At 43.5% G+C, this 19736-nt stretch overlaps 1 protein-coding gene across 1 annotated transcript in view; it reads left to right on the top strand.

The window, feature by feature from the left end:
* lrmda (leucine rich melanocyte differentiation associated) overlaps window positions 1-19736 on the top strand; it is a 200792-nt gene that overhangs the window by 171112 nt on the left and 9944 nt on the right. Inside the window, exon 6 of the mRNA XM_034608976.1 lies at window positions 4700-4784. Within this exon, the coding sequence (XP_034464867.1) occupies window positions 4700-4784 (85 nt within the window). The remainder of the gene's footprint in view (window positions 1-4699; window positions 4785-19736) is intronic.

Below are 19736 nucleotides of genomic sequence, written 5' to 3' on the forward strand. Positions count from 1 at the left end.
GTTGTTTCTTTTCTCCATTGTTTATTTCTTAAAGTGCTGCTGTTGTTCGCAACTCTCGGAACTTCAGAAGCGCGAGACATGAATCATAAAATATTCCATCTAGTGAAGAGATAAACGTGTCATGCCAGCATTAAGTGTTGACTCAAATAAGTTCACAAGTTGTGTCTCCTCTGATCTCCAACATGATCAGAAAGCAGCACCAGTTTACAGAGACAAGACATGAAAAAAAAGTTCCATGCACAGACACAAAAGAAATATTTTGATATAGACCCAAAGAGAAAACATATCAAAAGACATTTTTATACATGTCTTTTGCGAGCACAAAAAAGCAGAAATGGTGTCAAGAGAAAACAAAACAGAAGGCTTGTTTCTTCCAACAATTGCTTTAAGCTACAAAAATCTCCTTGAGTCCCTAGCTTCCCCTCAATGTCAGCCCTCCTCCTCCTCCTCTCCTCTCCTCTTCGTTTCTCTCTTCCCCCCTTCTCCCCTCTCCGAGGCAGGACAGGACCCTCTTTGCACCCTGATAGGTTGCGGGCTGATGCTTAGCAACAACATTCCTGTGCCCTAAGTAGCAGTAAGCCTCTGGCTGAACTCTTTGATGTGGCTGTCAGGCCACATTTATTTCCTTTTAGCACTTTGTCTACATGTCCAGATGTATAAGGAGATAAAAAGGGCTGGTGTTTACACTGGTCTCCCTCTGTAGCGCGGCTGTAATTAGATTGTATTGCTGGTCAGTCTTAAGGAGGGAGTTGAGGTGAGGCGAGGCAGGAACCAGCTGTGTCAGGATGAGCTGGCAGGGGTCAGACCTCAGGGCCCGCGCTGCAGTGTGCGCACGGCAAAGTCCAAAACATTTTGTATACTTTGGCTCCCAACATCATAATCACATCATAATTCCGGGGAAATCTTTGCAGATCAGTTGCTGCGTCGTAGTTTAATATAAAAACCACCAAGCTACAGCCCGGCTTGGCAAAAACTTGGTAAACTTTGTTGCAGCTGCATCTGAAAAAACAACAACACGTAGATATGCGTCAACCTTCCTCGACTCGCTTTTTGGTATCTCACATTTTCAGGAACCCCACTGTGGAGGTGGGCATGTGCTCCATGTGGCTCTCTCAGTGTTTTGCTTTTCTTCGTCTTTTCATCCCTACCCTGCCTCTCTCTTCCTGCTCCCCCCCCCCCTCGAATGGCGATATGTTGGAACTAATAATCACTATTGCCTCTGGGTTTATCAGCATTTACTCGCATAACAACACAGAGAAGGAGAAGACAGACAGCGCCTGTGTGATGTATGATCCTGTACGGGAATCATCTTTCATAATGACATCCAACTGAGCTTCCTCTCTCTGCCACCTCCCATTTTTCTATCACTCCCTCTCACACACACAGACACACACACACACACTTCTTCTCTTTTTTTCCCCGTTCCTCTCTCTTTCTCTTTCCACTTCCCTCTGTCCACCCTGTGTGATCACAGGATCGCTCCGTAGCCTGTAAATTTGTGCTGCATTATCATAAGCTGCGGCGATAACTCACACTGCACAGAGACAATAATGATGTGAACACTCAGCATATGCCCCGGGCCCAGCAAATTAAAACAATGCTCAGCTTGATGAGCAGACTAATCTGGACAGCAGAGAGAAGCTGAAAGAGGTGGGGGGGGTAGGAGGAGGGCGGAAACAGGGGGTCCAGGAGCATCTTAAATAGATGACACAGTAGCACCTCCCTCTGTTCAGTGTAGGTACGACTGGAGAAAACAAGAGAGGGACACAGAGAGAGAAAGGACGCAGAGGCAAACACAGACTTGTCTTTAAAGGAGATATAACAACACTACAAGATGATAACTTTAAGGTTTTTATTTGTTCTAGATGTTTGAGCGCTGAAATGTGTGCACTGCCATCTGCACATGTAAAGCTCCTGTTTTCTGCAGTGAATGTGAGAAATGAGTAAATTCTTTATATTTCTATTACTATTCTAATAATTCACAACACGGACTCATCACATATGTCTGACGCACATGCACCGGGGGTTTTAAAGGGAGGACTTGGCGCACAGATCTCAGTCTCCTCTGTAAAACATTAGAGTAAAAAAAGTCGCCATTCCATCGGTCCTCTGAAAGCAAGAGATAATCCTAACGCTCTCCTTTATTTGTTCCACATGCTTTCTTCCCACAAGCATTGCTGCTGTCTCTTCCCTCTGGACGGGTCATTGGCTAAAGTGAAAGAGTGCAGATGTGAAGGGGAAAAAAAGGGGAGGATCAGGACACGGGGAGCCAGCTGATTGATGTTCTGTGGGTGGGGTAAAATGCTTGTGCTGTGTGACAACCCCAGATGGTGAATGGGCCGGGTGTTTGATCAGCGGGCATGATACAGAGGAGGTGAAGTGGTCATATCATGCATCACACAGGGACCGGGTGGGTGGTGGGACTGAAAGCGAAGGTGAATGACGTCCCATGGGACCAAGCCCGGGCTCTATCTGGGATAAAGCTAACCCCAGTCCTCCCTCTCCCTTTTCCTCCAGGACACTTCTAACACGGTCTGTGGGTGGTGCTGTTAATAATGTGGCAACTAGGAAGATTAATTGTGGACAAGCAGCAGGATTAGAAGGGGCCTTTTGGGGCCAAGCATGCTTGAAGAGGCCCAGGCTTGTGATCTTTCAGGCAGATCAGGAAATGAGGCAAGCAGGGGCGCAACTCGGCGGTGGCTCAGAGGAGCGTGGAGCTAGAGCAAATAGAGGAGGTTTCACAACTACTTTCTCGATGCCTGGCTGGCTCCGTCAGCTCATAATTGTCATTGACCGACAATTTTTGTGTTCATTGTTAAAACCAATATCAATTATAGCCTCAAAAGCAAATGGAAAAATGGAAAATAAGCCCTTTTCACTCTGGAAAATGTCCGGACGATTATCTTGACTCTACCTTTTAAATATGAAGTTGTGTCAGATGTGAGCTCAACAACAGGAAAAACTCCCTCTTGAATCTTGAAATATTTGTCATCTCTTTTTGTTTTTTTCAATTTTGCCTCTGTCACATGTTAGAAACATCATCAGTTGCTCATGGTGAATCCTCCGGACAACATCTTGGGCTCACTCGGACATTCTCCAGTTTTTACTATGGGGTTGGCAGGAACAGCTTTAGAGAATATTGGGAGTAAGTGTCGTGGACCTTTGGGTTTATCACTTACAACCCCTCAGGATAATTTAAGTAGAATATCCAGAGTTCAGTGCAGCTTCAGTGGTATACAGAGAGGTTTTTTTGCAGATAGGATGATTCAATGTTAATAGGATGGTTGGTGATATTTGCGGTTCAGTGTCCATTTTGCAGGTGCTGCAGTAAAAAAATAACTTTACAGGTATGAACCTGATTGTTTTTCCTAAAATGGGAGGTGGCAGTTTCTTTTCCTGAGAACAGTATGTTCTTATTTTAGGTTGTTTTACTTCTTGTATTACATATTCCATACGAGTGCAGCTCGCAAGCAGCGAGTGATCTGTGATATTTGTAACAGGTTTCAGCCGCTCCAGAGGCTGAGAGCAGCAGGTCTGCTGTCAAAACAATATTTCTATTCCAAGCCGTTTCTCTCAAAAGCATGATCCTCCAGCATGTACACAGTGAGTTCTCAGAATAGGCTCCTTTCGCCATTTTTCTCATGCGGCGTAATACGAGACACATGCTGGCCAGCCCTTAATGCCTTTTAGAGATTCTATCTGAGAGCATATTATGTGATCATTTCCAATTCACTGTGCTCTCTTTGCCCCATGAAGAATATGGTTCCATTTAACGGCGCAGGCCACTCGATTTCTCAAGGTTATGCATGGGCATGTAGAGGAACAACAATAAAAGTGGGAAAAATGCAGCTCCAAACCGTCTCTAATATGTATATGTCAGTTGAGTTTCTTGTCATGATTAAAGGCCCAGCGAATTCCTTCCTGCAGGAAAGGAAAGTATTTCTGCAAAGGCATCAGATATCGCTGTGTCATGATAAACTGCCTGCTCCGCTAGCTAAAAGGCTACGGGAAGGAAGAGAATGTTCTGGACCTTGAAAGTGCACGGAAGAACAACAACCCAAGAAACTCTTGACCTCTTTGGGAGCGTGCTCTGCCGATTCACGCCTGTTTTCTCTTTGTCTCTTTGTTTTGTTTGTTTAACCTGAACCTCTGACTTTGCTCACAACCAGCGGCTCTGCAGGTTGCACAGTCAAGAATCTCTGCACATACGTGTCTCATGTTTCAATAATGTGACAATAAATGGGCGAACCAATGAAATAGGGATTAGTGATTAAAATGCAATTTGTATTTCCACTGGAGAGAGGTCATTTCTTGGCATGGGACTATCCCTTCACATGGCCGCGCTATGTTTGTTCTGTGAGGAGTGAGTGACGTCTACCCCCTAGTTGACCGCTGGAGGAGGTCATGGCTGAGTGAAGGTTAAGACCTCCCCTCCCTAACCAGGTAGTAGATCAGAACATCAATGCCGGGAGTGACACGTGATAAGTAATAAAACATGACCTGCCACATTATGCCATAAAACAGGAGCAGCGTTTCCAACAGATCCTGCGTCGCTCCCGAAGGATTTATGGCACTCACAGTCAGCATGAACAGTGATATTTATATATATATATATTATGATATTTTGAAATTTGTCAAACCTTTTTTCCCTCCCCTCTTGAAACATTCATTCCATTTGTATGTCTCCTTTCTCTTATAGCTGCCTAATGACTCTAGATCTGAGAGTCACCCATCGTCCTACACTCCTCTGCCCCGAGGGTCCAGAGACGCCAAGAACCACAAAGGTAAGGAAAACACAAAGGCCTTCGGAAACGCATAACCTTTTCATTCAGGTGGGTTGTGCACACATCTGTACAGATATTCTTCAAAATAAACAAGCAGGAAAAAAATATATAATCGTGTAGGCCCATGGATTATGCAAATTCAAGTCATAACCCAAACATCTGCGGAGAGTGGGAATTTATTGAACTGGAGCCTGAGTCGAAGTTGTGTTATCTATTCTCACTGATCTCATCCCCTCTGTGTGATGTGTTGATAGTGAGAATAAATCTCAGTAATCTAGGTTAACTCTGATCTGAATGTATGCGTGGGAGCACACGGTTCATATACATGATGAGGCATCCTTGATCTGTTGATACGAGACATTGATTAGGCCCCATATTGACCCAGTGCAGCGAGTTGATGTAATTGTGCTGCAACTTCTCAACATCAAACACTGCACTCAAGGAGGAATTCATCACGTTCATTAAAAATATACAGTGTTCTGAATTAACTGTGAAGGCCCCCCCCCCCCTGCTGCATTTGTTGAAGATTCTCAGCTGAGATTTTAATTAAACTATCTGCCACTCCATTTTATATTACTTTTATGTCCTTGGACTTCCAAAATATTATATTATTATAAAAATGTAATATTGGAATTCCTTTAAAAGTTTAAAATAACAAAGATTATTTCACACACACACACACAAAACAGCTCACCTAATTTGACATATTAGGAATTGTATCTATTATTAAGCAGGATCTGATCTATTTTAAATTGCTTGATACATCAACTTTGTTTTAAGATCTTGAATGTCTGGTTAAAGTGTAACTTGGCCCTTAAGTTAGCTTTACTGTCTGGCTTGTATAATACAACACAGCCTGAAACCATGTATTGACAGTTGGAGTCAGGCTTTTCACAGTAAAGCTGCTTTCAGACATGCACTGAACTCGGGACATTTTCCTGAAATTTTGCGGAGAAGCTGTGTATGAGAACGTACAAGTCCTAGTCATTTGCTATGAACATTTTCAGGTACTTTTCCTGCCAGCGCCCATGTAAAATGCCTGGAAATGTCCTAGTGAAGCCGTGAGAGAATACGGCAGGAAAACTCCCAGCGAGCGAGTGGGCGTGTTGATGACATTTCTAAAATGTGATGGACGCAGTGGTGAAAAATAAAGAATACAAATATCTCAGGTGTCACACACGTAGAAGGCGCCGCCGAAGATGTCAACTTGGAAAGACAACGAGAGCTTTGGTGAAACGTGCCGGCAACAAAAACATGTGATTTCAGCAGAATTGACTCGTTATGTCCTGCCTCCTACATGTGAGCGCGTCCGACCTGGACAATCTCCTGCAGCTTTCTCTATATGTAAAAGGCAAACTCTGTAAAAAAAAAAAAAAAATGGAATCAATTTTTGTGAAACTGAGTTCATGTCTGAAAACCGAATAAGTCCCACTTTTCTCATGGTCCTGAATCACCATCCCCACTGATATTTGTTTATGCTTGAGCCATTTATCACATGTCTTCACAGTGCAAAAACACTCTGGTATGATGGTGTTGACCACCACCGCTGTAGTACACCTGCTCACCAGTTAGCGTATCCAGTAGTGTTGCCTCAGTTTATAACGCCAAGGACAGATCTGTGTCACGCAAGCCTGGCCGGTGGCAGCTCTCGCCGGATTTAAGGACATGGAGGAGCTCTGTGCTTTGTCAAAATCCGACCTGGCTAAGAACAGTCCATTTTAAAGTGAGGGGATCTGACACATGAAATATTTTCCCATTCCTCTCAGATCTGAGCAGCAGTGACAGTCTCCATTTGTTATTTTTATGAAGCAACGCTGCACTCTTAGATAACACAGCCCTCATCTTTGCCCTTCACATCCTCTTCATGTCCCCGCCTCCATCCCTTACCCACACCCTTTGTTTTTATTGTCCTTTATTTACACTTCTTAAAGATACTTGAGTTTTCTGTGTGTGTGGGAGATGGTCACAGTGCCTCCTCGTTCACAGAGAACAAAGCTGTGGCACAGCGGTGCCACAACAAACACGTTTTTCAGACAGTAATTCCAAGCAACTGATTGTTTGCCGGGTTAAATTCAGGATATGAACAATACGGGTGGAACAATGCGATGCACCATTTCGTGGAGTTCAATGCAACACTCTGGTTTTCAATGTGCACGGTGAATTTAAACAATTCGCAACACGTTTTCTTCGACATCTGCTGTAAAAGTGAGGCGCGTTGGTGAAGCTGTAAATCCTGTTTTCACAACGGCTCGTTTCTTTCTCTTCTGTAAAGTGCAGCTATTGTTTTGCGTTAAAGGAGAAACCGGGAGCAACAAAGTTCCTTGTTTGTAACGGTACTGAAATATGACATTTCACATAATATAGAATTAGATTATTGTAAAGCAGTACACCCTTAGTAAGCAGTGGAATGGCTTCTAATACCTATTTTACACAATTAGTGCACACAGGTTTTTTAAATGCAGGTAAACTTGCTAAAAATGATACGTTTCCCTTTGTGTTTTTTTTAAATTTTTTTCTATCCATCCATCACAAACACACTGAAAACTGGTGCTCTCTCTCATCTTATTGACCCGTTTCCATCACTGCCAATAGGGGCCGGAGCTGATTAAACCCCATTTCTGTGACCATGGAGTAAATGTTGATTGTATCTATTCCCATTGCAGACATAAGCCATATGTTTGTGGGTGTTAGTGGGTTTTTTGACCAGTGAAAACAGGGCTTGAGTGAAGATTATATAATATGTGATTGTAACAGTTGTTTTAATGAAGTGGCCTTTTTGAATGCGGTTTCAAGAAAGGCTCTGTAGTTTCATCCTGCGACTCCTGCAGTAGCAGCCAGATCAGCAGCTGTCTGCTGCACAGAAAGAACCTCCCTTCCCTCCCCTCAGCCCTGTGTAGCAACCCTCTCCAACATGTCACCTGTGTGCAAGCCCCAGAGCCTGGGTGCCAGAGGTAATTACAGCAGCGAGGAGCTCCCATAGGAGGCCAGTGCTGGCAGTTTACTGCCCAGGGAGAGAAGGGTGGAAACCAAGGACAGAACTCCAGGATAAGCTTCTTGTCTTGGCTGGTGGAGGAGTCGACCTGGAGGAGACAGAGCAAACAAGAGCAGGAGGGAGAGGAGGGAGAGACGTGTGCTGTTGTGTTGTAGTGAAATCTAAATCAAGATACCATAGCCCAGATCTGACACCGGATAGATGGATGGAACAAGAAGGGGGAGATGAAGGAGGGAGGGAGAAGAGTAGCATTAGCCAGTGAAAGAAGATGAGACTTAAAAATAAGAGAGGGCTAGTGAAGGAGGGTGTTGGGGGCTGCAGTGTGTCTTGGTGAAGGCGTGACACAGAGTGGAGTGGAGTATATAGTCTGGCAGAGGGGCCTGAGGATCCTCCACTACTGTCACCTTGGCTCTAACTCTCAGTGCTGGTCCAACTGTCAACTCAACTCTAAATCTAACAGTCCAAAATGGAGTCCCGGCCTAAAGTACTGAGTGTCTCCATAAAGACGAGGCCTATATCACACCACTGAGCCACAGCCACTGACTTCTCCTTGTACCTGAGCATAACGACTTATAATTCCAGCATGCATATAGCAGCTCGCTGGGTTATTTATTACCAGCTTGTCACTTTCCCTAGGATGACACATTTTGAAGTAAGATTCACAAGTTTATTTCATAGATCTAATTATAACTGTAGTTCAGACGAAATGGGGGGGGGGGGGGGAAGAAGATGCTTCAGACTTGATTGATATATCCATGTGCACAGAGATTTTAATGAAACACCTTTCATTTCCTCTGTATATTTCAATAAATATGCCAGGCACTAGTAACAGGTATCAGATTAAATTTGAGTAGGCCATCCCTCAGCCGTGACAGCCGTAAATGAAAGGGATATCTTTGTACAAGCAGAGTAAACAGACGAGGAAGAATGCCTGAAATCTGCCTTGCAGTGTGAGCCCTGGGCCTTTTTAATGTTGTTGTTCTGGGCCTGCTTCCAGCTACTTTGTATGTATGTATCTTAAATGGTGCACAACTGTTATTAAAATCCCTGGAGGAAAGCGGTCTTCAAAGCAAAAAAAAAAAACTCCTCCCTGACGACACCCATGGGGCGCCTCACATTTGTTTGGCGGTTCTCTTTCATTATATGTCGGGGTGATCTGCACCGCAACTCCTGCTGCACTGCCCCCCTCTCACCCCCCCCCCCCCCCCCCCCCCCCCCAGCTCCCCCGGCCCCCTAAAATTGAGCAACGGGAACGGATCCAGACTAAGAGTAAACTGTTTTACAGTTGCTGCACAACAAATAAACAAACATCTGGAAGCATTCAGAGCAGCCCATTAGAAGGGCTCTGGGCTTTGCCAAAAAGGGGTAAATGATGAGGAATGGGCTGTCGAGAGGCTGGTGGAGACAGGGGAGAGGCCAGATGACGGAGCTGTGGGTGCTAAGCACTGCCTTTTAGAGCTCAGCTGGGCTCAAAGAGATCTACACCTGCTGCTATCTCCTCCGCCCCTCCTCTCCTCCGCCAGACATCTGGATGGGATACATGACTAATGGATGACTAAACTGCAAGTGTTGAAACTTAGCTGTTGTCATTATGAAGGGAAAGGTTGTTGGTTTGACTGATGACTTAATGTTCTTTGCACAGCGCACTCAGTAAAAGTAAAAGTGAGTTTGACGGCTTTAAAAATGTTAATGCGCAGAAACAGATATACAGTTCCCCAATGTCTGTTTATTGTTGCCTGTATAATAACTGTAGCTGATTATATTATTTATGATTGCGTGGCTCAGATGCTGAACATGAATATTAACATGTTCACGAAGTCCTGTTATTTCAAGTGAACACATGCTAGAAGTTACAGATTCTTTTTAATGGCGAATAAATTGCTACATTACCTCAGACATCTGTTTCTTTGCTCCTGCGCTGATTTCCGTGCTTATCTTGAGTGATACCTCGGCTCTGTTTGATGTCAGTCTGTAGTTAGAATAAAAACTCTCATCTTTCTCCCTGATAATCTTCCCATTCTGCTCTGAACCGCCTTGGCATGTTCCCCCGAGCAGGGAACCGTCCTCTCCGGAGCCCAGTGAGAAAAGACAGAGCACCTTTGACATTTCCCATCGCACACATGTACGTGCTCTGCAAGACATTTCACTCAGCCTCGTAATGCTTATACCAGCAGGATCTGTCCCCTGATAAACATCACTCTTAAACACAAAGGCCCGCGCTGGCCGCCAACGCAACTAATATGAGGCATATGGAAAGAGCAGAGTGTAAGCTTTTCCTCCTCCGCGTCCAGGGCGCCCTTTGCAGAGCCGCTCTCTGTGAACTTACACTAAACAGAACAATAGGCAATGCGTGCGTTCAACATGGAGAACTGACACACGATGAAATATTGTCACCGAGAATGATATATACAGATCCCCCTGCCAGCCGAGCGCCATGAGCTTGTGTTGAGTGAGCCCCTGCACCAAACTCTACGAGGTGAATTGACAAAGTCAAGACGTGGCTTTCTTCCCGGGTGCTGAGTTCATAAAAACATTTCCCAAGCGCTTGTCACCGCATGAAGGTTTTATATCGTTGCCGTGTTTGCCAGTTTGCGAGCTGATGAAGTGTCTGAGATCGGTTTCTAATGACTGTGTCTTGCTGCCGTCTCCGTTACTCTCTTTGTAAATCACGATGCAGCCACAAAAATTTCAACCCCAAAAAAAGATGGTCTCATATTTGTTTGCATTAACACACACACACTTTCCTACAGGAACTTCTCCGAAATTTTTTTCTAGGATGTAAAGTTCTGCATTGTGGTATATTCACTAAAATAATGTACTTTTTAAGAATTGTATTAAAAGTATACAAATTAAATTGTATACTTTTGCATAAATAACGCAGGACCTTTTCTTGTAATTAATCATTTTTAAATTTTAGAAAATTTATAGAATAAATAAAATTATATTCTCCGCTGGAATACTGTGCTGGAAATATGCTTTTAGATGATTCCCTACCCTCTGAATAAGCATGGATTAGTTTAACAAACAAATCTGTGCTCAGTCATTTGTCTTTTCTGAAAAAAGAGAAAAACGTCAACTTTATGAAAAAGTTATTAAAAAAACCTGACACACTTAACAATGTGTACGTCAATACATTACAAAATTTCAAGTATAATTTTGCTGTCTGTGGCTGCATGTGTAGTGCATTAGAAAACATCTCGGCTCGCAACTTGTCTGTCTGAACCCGACCGAGACCGGGAGAAAATGAATCGAGTTTAAGCCAAACCCAAAAGGGTATTCAGTTTCTTGTGTCCACACCCGAGTCAAATTTTTTCATCAAGCCCGAATATCATTTCAAAACTTTTGTCTGAGCCCAGCTCGACCCGTCGGGACCCAGGGCTGGTCGGGTGTCCACATTCTAGACTCCTTAAACCTGTGTATCTGGGTTGTGTGATCTATTCAAGACCAAAAAAAGAGGAGTAATTTCCACCTGTTCCATTATGTATTTATCGAAGACACATTTTTGTTTAAATCCTGCCACCTCTCTAGTGAGGTAACTCCTGCTGCTTATCACATCACATCACAGTGGTATATACTCCCTGTATACGGGGACAGGCTCGATTTCCTTTATCTGAGTCAGATGATGTGATATTATTCTTCCCCGGAGTGGATTGGCTCAGCAACATGGATATCCATTAAAGCCGCCCTATGGAGATGGATGAGGGGAGAAGGGACGAGGCAAACTGGGCCTGCAATCCTTCACCGCGCCTTCACATAACACTGCACCGCCATCCGCATCCAAAGTGATGAGAGCTCATCTTTGGAGGCAGGCCCGTCCTTGTTATTACTAGCCCTGAAAATCACCTCTACGTTTTCTCCTTCAGAGAGAGGCTAGATTAAAATGCCAGGATAACCTCCTCAACTTCCGTGACAGGCTTAACTGCCGAACCCTGACATGCCACCTCGAAACTGCTTTGAGAAAGCTGCCTTCCACCAAGTGCCATTATCTCTCCGTTATCGGATGGCACTCCTCTCACACTGTGTGAATAATTCTGTTTGTGCCGGGTTTGGGGAAATGTCAGTGACACTATTGTTTTTACCTTGCCGTTTGATGTAGCTGCGAGAGTCTCCCGAGTGTCTTGAGTTCTTATAGTGATGTTAGATGTATACAGCAAAAAACTTAAAGGAGAAAAGCACCATATTCCGAGATATTTTTGCTCCTCTGACTATTGGTATAAAAGTAAATATTTCCCTCTGTGATGCTCTGCCTCAATGTCGTAGTCGAGTCAAAAGTATGCTATGTCATTGTTTTGGCTTAAATGATCCATTTAATGACTGTTATTAAGTTTATGTCATTGTACAAACTAATGTCATATAATTAACATTTTGCATATTGAAAGCTTACAACACTTTTGAACTCCTCTGGACCACTTTTCTCAGCAGCAGGAAAATATGTGTTTTTCTTAAATCTTTACCATCTGTGACCATTTCAGACAAACCTTTGTTAGAAATTACGATACAAAACAAACTGGGCTCACCCATTAAAGCTTGCCTCGGCACAAACAGACATACGTTTTGAAGTAACCCGTTGGCTGCTTCTCCTGATGGGTCAGCCCGTCAGAGAAGGACATGCGTTGTTTCTGCCAAGCAGGCCCAGCCCACTTGGAAAAACACAGCGCCAGTGCTCGGGACCTTGGTCGTCTTCCCAGTTGCACTGGTCATTCTCAGAAAAGTAGCAGAACATAAATCACCCAAAGTGGATAGGTCTTACTGCTGGAATCCGCTCCGATAGTCTGGTATTGCTAATGCAGCCACACTATTATTAATTCCCCCACCGTGATTTGTAGTTGCGGTGCGGGGACAACTGAGATGTGGTCTGTGTTCTCAGTTGTACTTTCAGTCAGAAGTTGGAGCGGATTCCTGTAGCCTTCTGGTCTCCTAAGGTGGGAGTCCATCATAGTAATTTAGGATGGGACTTTGCTGCCAGATGGTTTTGGATATTTTTGCAGCAGGATGGATGTTGGGTCCACCAGTTTTCTTCTGTGTCAGTACCCCTTGAAACAAATTGCTCGGTGGGCAGGCAGAGTCTGTCTGTGTGAGGGGGCTTGCTACCCTTCATTCTGATGAATAGCTACGAACATGCTGGCAGATGCTGGACAACTTGTCATGCTAAAGGGGACAGGACCAGACCACAATAAGTCCCCGTAGCTTTGTAATTATTGTATATGGCCATGGATTTTTATTCCAAATATCTTGTATTGTTAGATTGTGCGATGCAGCAACTTACCAGAATTAGATACACTGCATGTTAAATATACTTGTCTTGGTGTTTTGTGTTAGATCATACATCTTAATCAGAGCATTTTTTTAATAAATTGTGTTTTGAGTCGACTGTAGATCATAATTCTAGAGTAACTGATCTCACACGGTAATCATTCAAGATGAAAACATGGCTTAATGCAAGCCTGGTTAATGGCTCCAACAAATTAGACTCTACTTCACTCAGAGGCTAGTTCATCATGCTGGCTGACAACACGCGCTGCATGGCTTAACAGCTGTGCAACATCACTAAGGCTCTCTGTCAGGCGTGATCGTAACAAAGCTATACATGCCACAGAATCACTAATATGCAGTGAGAATAGGGACCAATAGTGATAATTTACCCAGCAACATAAAGTAGAATCCAGTATCCTGTTAAAAGACTCAACGACGCACTGGGACAACCATGCAGATGAATGTGTTTGTATAGAAACTTCTTACATCTCAGACAGAGACACTACTGTAGCCTTTTACATTGGAACATTTTCCAAACAAAATATCTGTTTAGAAATAACAGGACGTAACTGAATAAAGAAATTCTGATCCTGGGTCAGATTGTGACACACAAGCTTTTAAGTTATTTGATTTAGTGTTTTTGTAAAAACATCCCAAAGTTATTTCTGTTAAATGGAACAGAACAGCGATCATGAGCAGTTAAGCAGTCAGACAGCTCGTAAACAAGCCAACAGTCTCTGGAGATAAAGCCAAACTTTCCCGTCATTGTATCATTACCATCATTGAAGAGGAAAGTACAGCCAAGGATTGTGGGTCTGCGTTGATCCAAGAAATCAAGAATTCATCTGTAATGGATGTTTCTAACAACTTAATGTTACTGGCTGCACTCATTTTTCCTTCTAGGTAACCTTTACTCTTTTAAATAGTTGTGCTGAAATACCTAGAAATTTCTCGAAGGCTTTGATAACATCTGTAAGCATTCTGTGTTTGACATATCGTTGAGCCATAGACTTTATATATAGACGGACATCGTGTCTCCCACCGTACAAATTTGAAGCCAAAACACCATGTGTTGACTTCATGTGTCCACAATGATCGGGTAGTGGTGCCACGGTATCAAGGTCCCACCAATATAGCTGCCTGACCAATCAGGAGTCAGTATCAGCTGTCAATCATGACATTTCACCCAGAAAAACATTAAAAAAAGATACATCAGTGTGATAATAACTACGTAAAATGCATCTGACGTGTACTTTGGTCCATGTTTCATTTGATAACATGGAGGAGACTGGATTTTTGACTTATATTCCAGCTAGCCACCAGGAGGCGATCACTACATTTTGTCTTCTTTTTTGTCATGTCGTCCATCTTTATATAAAATCTATGGTTTTAGCCAGAAGTTGTTTTTCAAGATAAGTGTAGATGTTAATAAATAATTATAACGTGGGCATATTTTGATAATATAATAACACGAGTGCAGTGCACGTGACTGCGGTCACTGTTACTCTATAATACGCTCTGTCCTGAAAATAACACTCACATAGACACACATATTCCCAGGTACCCTCAATGCTCCGAAGCTATTGTGGTGGAAAGAGCTGAACCCATCTGTCAATTACGGTAAGCTCTATTGGGCCATTGTCTAAACAGTTTTCTCACTCACTGGCGAATCCAGTGATTTATTGTCAACTGCCTCGGCATCAATATACAATTGGGAGACACTAAGCTGTGATGTCTGAACACAAACTATTGTCAGAGTATCAGCATAGCTCACATTAAGTGCCATTTAGATTATTCATTGAATTGTGCTGTGTGAAAGCCTTGTTTGGATTTGCTGCTTGTAGGGAGAAGGCCATTATCCCATACACTAGGATTCCATCGCTATGGATCCGAGCTTCTATTTACTGCAGATTCACCATTCAAGTGGATGAATAGTGTCCGAGTTGAACCAAACACACTCAGTTTCGCAGAAATGTTGTGGGTCAGCTTATCCTGCCCTGCCTCAGAATCCGTAAGGTCAACTGGATATCAGTGTCAGGGCTATTTTGCTGCTCTGACATGCAATTTATCTCTCTTAAAATATAAAGGGGAGCCTCGGTTACAGGAAGTAGCAGGTCTTTCATGGTTTGTACTGGCATCAACGTTCCAGCTCGGGCGGAATGAAAAGAGCGAGGTCACCGAAATGCTAGGAAGTCCAAAACAACCTTTTAATCTGTCACTTTGATTTGCTGATTAAGTCACTTTAAACAGACGGAGCAGGTTTCTCTGTCACGATAATGCGAGCGGACAAGTTATTTCACCATCATAATTTGATTCCTGGATCGTTTCTGGCATGTAATGTCGCTGCAGCGCAACCTGATTGGATTGACTGAGTCATTTTGGTCAAACACATGGATTTATCCCAGATTGTTGTGATTTAAGAGGCTGTTTGTTTCATTCCCCTCCCTCAGGACAAACATGCAAAACTCAAACCTTCAGAATTGGTAGCCATCAAACCACATCATATTTGCCCCAAAAAAATATGTAATTCCTTGATTATGCAGTTGTGTACAGCATGTGGTATTTGTTGAGCATGTGAGCCGGAGCGCTGTTGTAATTCATGCTTCATAGAAAAATGCAGGGGAACATAAGAACTCGGAACAATACAATTTCCAATGAGATGCTGAAATATGGAAAACTTTGAAATATTTAATTATTTCAGGGCAAATGAGATGAAAATAACCGTTGCGTGGGGCGTCAGGGGCCTGGAGAGCCTCGAAAGAAAGCTAAAATATGTCTCTGCGTTTGACACCATTAACAAGTGTTAACACATGACCTTTGGCAGCTCCGCACCATTCCGGGCATCTTCTGCGGCTGAAATTCGGAGCCGAGGATTCAGACAGTTGGATAACGGAGGGAGAGGGAGAGGGCATGATGTTGGATAAGGCGAAAATGACCATGTGCACATGTCTGGCGGTGCGGTTTCTTGTTAGCACACTGTGACCCTGAGTTGCAATGTCTCAGGGCTAGCCAACTGTTTTTGTGCCCTTTGTATGTTTGGTCCAAATAACAAGCTCGGTTATATTTTCTTCATTTTACCATCATGGTAAAGAACATTTGATTGGAGTGAATACATTGTTGTATAGGTATACACCCTTAGAGCATGTTATACCGTCATCCGTGTTATTATTTTGCTTTATGTAGCAGGCAGTAGATTTTAATAGCAGTGCTGAAAGGATTATATTGAGACAACCTTGGGAGAGAAGCGATAACACAGCCATGGGCGTCTGTCCTTCCTGCTATCACTAACCCACTGTGACATTTTGGCTGAGGAACGGCCCAAGCCACAGCACTAACAGCGCATTTGCACGTTTTCTTTTTTGTACAATACGTCAAGGGACACGATTTTTCCGTTATTGTACAGTTTGAGAAGAGGCCTCGCCCGTCATCTTCTATTGTGATATGCTGTTGGCCATTAGACTATGGCGAGGTAATCCTGATAAATACAATGAACAAATCGAGGATATTAGTGCTGTGATGTGCAGTCGATAATATTTGGCTTCATTAATTCCCATGCCCTGAGATGACATCCAGCCCCTATTAGGTTTGAAATCTCATCCCCTTCTCCTCTATACCTCAGCTGTGGCTCAACCAAGCAGCCAAGCAGATAATACGCTCTGAGCTCTGAAACATGTACCATTATAATTAGCTTTGTCAGGTCCGAGCCCCTACAACCCTCATGCAGATAATATGATAATATGTCTTCATAACCGGCTGACCTTACATGCTCAATATTTCTCCCCTTATGAAGATTACATGTCAATAAAGTAATTGAGTCCCGGGGTGTGTGGCAAGTGAAGATTTAGGTTATTGGACTTTTCAGGGTAGTGATGTACGAGCGTTATTATTCTACCTGTCAGGAGATGTGCAGGGGGCTGAGGACAGTCCGAGTGTGTCAGGGGGAAAGGAGAGGAGAGGGGCATGGGGGGTGAGAAAGAGAGAGAGGGAGAGAGAGACCGAGATAAGGGGAAAGGAGAGGGAGAGAGGGGAAGGAGCAGAAAGAAATGAAGTGAGCCAAAGAGAGAGAGGAAGAGAGAGGGAGTCGGAAATGAAGAGGGGTGGAGGGAGGACTGGGGAGAGCAGAAGAGGCGAGATCATTTCTCACGAGCAGGGACAGATCGGCTGTTAATCATTCCCTCATACCTTCATCTCGCTGTCCCCTCTCTCGCTCTCTGCATATGAACAGGGGATATGTCATATTAATTAACAGATGTAGAGTTACAGAGGAGCCAGGGGAGGCCAGAGGGGCATGAAATATTCCATACAACACTCAGCTATCATCACCTCCGCCACACACCTGATTGGCTGCCGTGGGTTCATCAGTTTAGATTCTGGCAGGAAACGACGACAAGTAATTTGACGCAAAACCGTAAATTTGAGCAGCAATTTTCTCCATTGCTTTCGACCTTATGGTGCACGATTTAAATGCATGTTCACATTTTGTAATCATTCTGTGTTTATATATATTCTCACACGCACATAAAACATATATGACATATACAACAAAAAGGATTTATAGGTTTCTTATGGTGTCAGGATGACTTCTTCAAGCCCCGAGATCTGATTGAATTTGGTGAAGATGTCTTTAAGCAATATGATGTCATCACTTCTCTGGACCTGGATGCCATGAGGATGTGCACACGGTTGGAGCCCAAAAGTTGCCTTAAAAAATCCCATTTAAATTACAGAGATGCAGATTTTTATTTGGATCTGTAGGCAATTAGATTTAATCATAATTATCAGTCCTGTAAACATACCAGATTTGTTTTCCATCAAGATCCATGAATTATTTTCTGAGAAGTCAAGGAAAATGTTGAAAAACGAGATGTTGGAGAAAGCGAAAAATAATATTTCCTGGAGCACCAAAATATGATTGGTACTTTCCTGACCTATACCACATCCTTCCACCAAGTTTTGTGGTAATCTATCCAGTGGTTTTTTAATAACCCTGCTAACTAATAAACACAGACAAAAACAACATAAATAGAAATAAAGGATACACAGTATACATTAATAAATTAAAACATTAAATTAAATGACTAAATCGCCAATTTTGGGTAAGTAGGGGTAAAAGCAATTAGTTAACAAGTAGACACATGTTGACCAATAATCATATTGTTCATATTGACATTGGCATGTGTCACCTCATTGATTTGATTTCCCGATGTTCCATCAAAATCTGTCAATGCAAAAAATGTATTTATTTCATTTGACCTCTTTAGTGTGTAGTGATACAGTACAACACACACTCTAACTTTTTGCTTGGCTTGGCCACCCACTGAAAAAATTTAAATTTTCCTTGAATACTGTTCTAAAAAGAAATGGTAAAATGTCTGATCTTGACAGTGCATGTATGTAGTGATCTACACTTTTTCTCTTGCCACACACGGTGACAAATTGTGCTAAATGCTATATGTCAAGGTACCGTTTTGTCCATCATAATTTGACTGTCAGCGCTAGAGACAGAGGAAATGGGATGTGAAAATGTGTGGCGGATTGAAGTCCAACAATGAAGGTTATGCCCATTTTCTGCGGCGAGAGAAGCAGAAGGAAGGGACACACAAAGGCAGGGTGGGAGAGCAACGTTAAAGGATATTTTACCATGTCCTGTTGGATTAGGCTGGGAGATTGATATCTTCCAGTCAGATGAAGCTCTGATGTAAGTGATCTAGCCTCTCCATCATTGTGACATGCAGCTCTTGGCTAACGCTCATCCGTGTTGATGGGCACACCCCACGCCACGAGGGCCCCGGCTAACATACCCACCTTCCCTCTCTGGCCCGTCTCTGCCTGCCTCACTCTGCCATCTCTGTTCTTTTATTTCTATTGCCCTTCTCCCCTGTTTTCTGTCACCATGTCATGTCCAATCACTGTTTGGCTGGCCAGGCACTCAGTCGGGCAGGCAGGGAGCAGGAGCCCCAGGTAGAGAACTGCCTAACAGGCATCAGGATGGGCACTGAAATGACTCTAATAATGGGGTCCCCGTGTGGCCCAGACAGGCCAGTCAGTTAGCAGGGCCAGGATGGGGAGTAATAAGTGTTTGATGTCTACAGGGGAAGGAAGTGTGAAGGAGTACAGCCAACCATTGGCCACTCCAGTCAGGCAGGTGCAGCCAGCCAGGGTCTGAGGGGGGAAACTGTGGAACAAGACGTCAGATTAGTATTGATATGTGTCAAGCTGGAGGTTGCCAGGCTGTTTGTTTAAGAGTGTGTCTCACAGTGGCAGCAGCCATGCAGTAATTGATGTCTAGCTCAAAAAGACAAGCTAGAGGACAACCCGACGTGCTTGGCTCTCAGTGAAACAGCACAAGCCTTGTGAGACAACCATTGTCAGTTTTATGTTGTGAGGAAGGAAGAAGCTACCGCACCATTCCCACCTATATTATCCGTGCATGTTTATGTCTTTGTGTAAAACTCCGGCGGCCGTTCCTCTCGTGGCGAAATTTGCTGGCCGTCTTTGATTTGATGAAAATTGCCACTGACAGGTAGCGAGGTGCCATTTTGCCCACTGATGCGTGAAGTCCATCATTGTCTGTGCAGTTGAGTTTAGTTAACACGGCACTTAGCGACTGACATTGCTTCGGAGCCAGAAAAACACTGTCATTGTCGTGTCATTTATCTTTGCTAACCAATTTCCAATGTGTTCCTCGCTGAATGCCCCCGCTGAAC

The sequence above is a fragment of the Hippoglossus hippoglossus genome, chromosome 15, assembly GCF_009819705.1.
Source record: "Hippoglossus hippoglossus isolate fHipHip1 chromosome 15, fHipHip1.pri, whole genome shotgun sequence".
Classification (NCBI taxonomy): Eukaryota; Metazoa; Chordata; class Actinopteri; order Pleuronectiformes; family Pleuronectidae; genus Hippoglossus; species Hippoglossus hippoglossus.